Below are 5068 nucleotides of genomic sequence, written 5' to 3'. Positions count from 1 at the left end.
GTCACTTGCAGCGAAGTAAACGGACTATTGCTTCCCAACATCATTTATAATTACGCCGTTTGCACCCGAATCGGAAACTGGGGAAACTATAACTGTATGTTTTCCATTTTGATTGCGTGCCTACTAGAGAGCGCCAAGGTAATGAACTAGTAGGCACTAGCCCATGGGCTAGGCCCGGCGCTGCTCTGCCTTCACGCCGTCATGACAGCCAAATACACAAGCCAATTTAACGTTACAAAAATTATCAAAATAATGAAGCGTTCTTTCGAAAATCTGGTCGGTTATTTAATTTTTTTATTTGAAAATCAAAAATTGATGGACTCACTTTTTTCTTAAATTCTTTTTATTCCCTACTAAATAAAGATTTGTCGAGCGGGTAGAGATTGATTTTGCATTATTGATAATAATAATAATAATTTAATTGCATAAAAACAATACGCTACACAATATGCATAGTGCACATTAAGAAAGTGTCAAAGAGTAACTTTTTATTTAAAAGAAACCGACTTCAAAAGTTTGCTTATCAGTTTTTTTATTGAAATTACAAGTTCAGTCAGTTGATAAGAACATATCGTCGGTGTTATGTAAAAAGGGTGAAAGCGCCATTTCGAAAAATTGTTCAGGGAACCGTGTTTCAGTTTCTCACTATATAATATATTATGGTAGCTGGTACTTAAAAAATGGAAAAACCTGTGCTGGAAATACTAGTAAGCCTTCCAAGGGCGTAGCAAAATACACAATTGTCTTTATTTTATAATACGCACTATGCGAAAATGATATATACCAATGCGATAGTATAATAAGAAAAATAGTGATTGATGGAGACAGCGAATATGTGAAATTTAATTAATCAAAATCGATTAATATTTTATTGATATAAAATTATAATTAATACAGTGAATAGCGACATCTCTCGCCAGGACTGGTAGCTGTAAAAGTACTAACTGGGTGATAAATCTGTCATAGATTTCTCATAGATGGCGCTACGACTAAAAAGTCGTTGAAAAACCAAGTACAAAGACACGACGCAAGCACATAGAAAAATTCGTGAGGTCTGTTGGTTCGTTCCGTGGCTTAGTTGGTATAGCGTCTGGCACGGTATGCAAGAAGACGTCGGCTCGAATCCAACCGGATCGAAGGAATTTTTTGAAGGAGTGTTTTTTCTGAGTGTTCGATCTTTGTATTAATAATTATAATCAAAATCGTATATAATGTGTGGAATTTCAAATGAAACCAACTGTTGAGATCGGTTGATCTCTTTGATGTGTGGACAGTCACCAGCTATAATGTAAGTCACTAAATAAAATGTGCTACGTGTAACAATTATATGTATTCGACAAAATAATGAAGAAAACAATTAGACAAGCGTTCCACAAAAACTTAATGTGACATATTAGTCGTGCTACTTAGTTAATTATACCTTAATTGTAGTCTAAATTGCTCATATCTGAAGTTTTGACTGCTTTAGTTCCAAACAATTCACATTCGAGGTAACACGATGCATCTTTTAAACATCGGTGTAATATTTGCAATTTTTACAAAGTGCTCTTGCGAAGTGGATTTTAGTGATAGACCAAGAAATTTCAGTATTGAGCTGATCCATTTCACTCAACTGGAAACTGATGGACATATTGTCATTTCACCTTTTGGAATCTGGACTCTTATGATTGGTGTTGCACTAGGAGCCACGGGAGAAAGCTATAAACAACTAAGCCGAGCTTTCATACTGCCAAGAAACGAAAATGAGTTAATAGAAGGATATAAGAAGCTCACCGAAACGGTGTTGAACCCAAAAACTAAAGGAGTTACATTGACGAGTAAGAATTATGTGTTTTTAGACGATGATTTTGTAATATATCCCCAGTTTAAACAGATGGTTCAAGAAGAGTTCGACGCTACTGTTAAGGTTTTTGATTTCGACAATCCAAATGCAGCCGCTAAGAAAGCAAATAGTTACATAAAGAAAACTGGAGGTGGAAGAATGACTAATGTTCTAACATCTGAAGATTTTGCTGAATCCAGAATGTTAATAACAAACGTCATATCTTTCAAAGGACTGTGGAATTCACCGTTCAACAAATCGGAAACAACAGTACAACCTTTTTACAATGAAGACATGGAAAAGATAGGTGAAGTGAATATGATGTATCAAGTGGCTCCATTACCATTCTCAAACGTACGTGATTTAAAAGCTTTTGTATTAGAACTCCCTTATGGAGATGACGACAAATATTCGATGTTGTTCATTCTTCCGCACAGAAATGTGAAGCTAGCGGATGTATATCAAAACTTCGCCAAAATAAGTTTAAAAGATGTACAACAAAAACTCGAAGACGATATAAAAAGAATGGATTTGGAAGACATACAAATTGAAATACCTAGATTTAAGATAAGTACAAATGTCGCTTTGAACAAGCCTTTGAATAATATGGGTGTTTTTGACATTTTTTACCCTGAATTAGCTTCTTTTGAAAAAGTGACTAGTGAAGATATATTTGTGTCAGCTGTTATACATAAAGCAGATATAGATGTAACAGAATCTGGTACAGTTGCGTCAGCATTGACTACAGTTCATCTTGCAGATAGAATAAGTACACCTAAATTTACTGCTAATAGACCTTTTTTGTACTTTGTTATAGAAAAAACGACAACAACTGTTATCTTTGGAGGAATTTATTCTAAACCTACTATTTACTAAACTATGTATATGAAATGAATAAATTAATTGTTTTATACGTTGAGAAAATAAAAAAAATATATATTGTACTAATGTATGTGATGTGCTTTTTAAGTTGCTCACAGATAACGATATTTAAAAAAAATAAAACGGAAATATTACCAAAATCGATGGGAACGAACGAACAAAAGCGGTGTGTCTCTGGGGCGCGTGATGGGACATTATATTTCAGATATAAAATTCGTTTATTATCATTTTATGTCTATTTTTTTTTTGCCTTTATTTAAAATATTGAAGGTTTTTTTCACACAGTGAATATGCCACCCCTATCGTTCTGCGTTACATTGCTACCGTCTACTGATACACTTATTTACTAATTTATATAGTGCTTTAGCCACGTCCGATGTGGGCGAGGAAAGGATGCTATTAAAGGTACCGACATTGACTCGATGGAGGTTCAGGAACTGCATGAAAAACTGGCTCCGTTCTGCTTCGACCCGTGCACATTCCGCCATCACATGGTAAACGTCCTCTACGCGGTCACACTCTTCGCACTTAGGAGAATTTATTATCCTCATTAGGTATTTAAAACTATTTAGTGGAATATGCCCAGATCGAAGCCTATGAGCCATGACAATGGACTCCCTACTTAGACCAGTACCCGCAAACCAGGGACCCCGCGATAGACCAGGTTGTATTGTTCTGTACCATATTCCTTTACTAAGTGATCTTTCGTCAAAATGCTCCTTCCATTTTTCTCGGCACAACTTTTTTCACCGAATCCAATCTTTCTGAAAAGTATGGTAAACAAAAAAATTGTACGCCTTCAGATATTGCACTTCGCGCCAAGGAGTCAGCTCGTTCATTTCCAACTATACCGGTATGCGATGGTATCCACTGGAGCATCACTTTTTTGTTTTGTGTAGTCAACTCATACATGGATTGAATAATGTTGTAAGCTATCGGTAGGCCTCATATTGACGAGGCACATCGAATCACATGTTGTAGCGCGCTCTTCAAATCAGTCAGAATTACAAAATTACTATAATGTACATCAAGATGTTTTCATCATTTTTTCATCAAGATTATTTTTTATTACATTCCTTAGTGGAGCTCCTTATGAAAGAGCTCATCCAAGGAAGTACTTTCCACCTTAGCTATTTCCACCGCCTAGCATAACGTGAGCATTATTGCATTCTGATTTTGAAGGGTGCTGGTGAAATTACAGGCATATGGGACTTGTCAACTTATGTCTGAGGGTGACAGGCGCTGTGCCCTTTAGATCGTTGTGTTATAAAGCTCCGAGTGGCACTACAACAGTCACGAACGGGCGTGTCGCTTACCACCAGGCGCACGACTTGTTTGTCCCGTCATCGTCATTTGATGTCGTAAAAAAAGACCCAAATGACACGATGAAATATTCTCAGTACAGAGTACTAAAAAACCGACCTCAACAGTCAATTCAGTTTGAGTTATCACGTAACATACAATCAAAATAAAATCAAATTGAGAACCTCCTCCTTTTTTAAAAACAGTTAAAAGTTCGCTAAGAATAATTGCTAATTTATTGACTTAGGCGCTTCAAGTATTTCTATAACGAAATAATATATTTGTTGTTATATCCATCATTACACACCCATTTATATAACTATACTATGGTCAACTTAAAGATTTGAAGATAGTTTGGGACCCCCATAATGTCACCATTTGGGACACCAAGTGACGGAACGAGGAAGTCGTACGCCTGGTGGTAACTGGTAAGAGACACGCCGACCCATCTTCTTCTTATCGTATGGCATAAACTAATGCTTATCATCGTGGTAAAAGATTTGCCAATCAGCGTAAGGTACTCGCCGTACGCCGTAGACGTACAGGGCAGGCATCAAAGCTGTAAATCGCGTAGGTATAAGGGGCGCTGCCACTGCACCCGTCACCCTGAGACATAAGTTGACAAATCCCATGTGCTTATACTGCCGCCCGCTAACTAAAACTCGGCTAGGTGAAAAATTTTTTTTGAGATATCATAAAAAACCACAACCCAGATTTAGAATATTGAAATTGTTTAACGATCTTTCAGCTATGCATCGTTAGGGTAAGTTCCGCTAAGTCGGACACGTTCAGGACCTCTCGCTACCGAGCGTGGTTGCCGCCATGCTCGATAGCCCTGGGAGGCGGTGGCTTCCTTTTGCGCAGAGGTTATGTCGCAAAAGGAGGCCGCGGAGCGGGTGCGCGAGGACGCGGCGGACGCGCACCCGCTTCGGCGCAGACGGACGGGGAGAAGGCGAAGGCAGTTCGCTGCTCGCCTGATCCCCTAGTGAGGCCAGCGGGCTCTGGACAGGGACTCCGGAGCCTGCATTGCACGGCCTCACTCGTCTGGGGGGCGGGTCGGAG

At 38.5% G+C, this 5068-nt stretch overlaps 1 protein-coding gene across 1 annotated transcript; it reads left to right on the top strand.

The window, feature by feature from the left end:
• Positions 1 to 1498: 1498 nt before the first annotated feature.
• LOC113227375 (serine protease inhibitor 77Ba-like) lies at positions 1499 to 2698 on the top strand. The gene has a single exon (XM_026460270.1). The coding sequence runs from the start codon at positions 1499 to 1501 to the stop codon at positions 2696 to 2698; it is 1200 nt and encodes a 399-aa protein (XP_026316055.1).
• The last annotated feature ends 2370 nt before the right edge of the window (positions 2699 to 5068 follow it).

The sequence above is a fragment of the Hyposmocoma kahamanoa genome, unplaced genomic scaffold (genome assembly GCF_003589595.1).
Source record: "Hyposmocoma kahamanoa isolate Upper Pololo Valley unplaced genomic scaffold, ASM358959v1 210, whole genome shotgun sequence".
Lineage (NCBI taxonomy): Eukaryota > Metazoa > Arthropoda > Insecta > Lepidoptera > Cosmopterigidae > Hyposmocoma > Hyposmocoma kahamanoa.
This window is presented reverse-complemented; position numbering and strand designations above follow the sequence as displayed.

Bases quoted from the DNA above. Each gene is read 5' to 3' on its own strand.
- LOC113227375 (XM_026460270.1), top strand. From the start codon at position 1,499: ATGCATCTTTTAAACATCGGTGTAATATTTGCAATTTTTACAAAGTGC.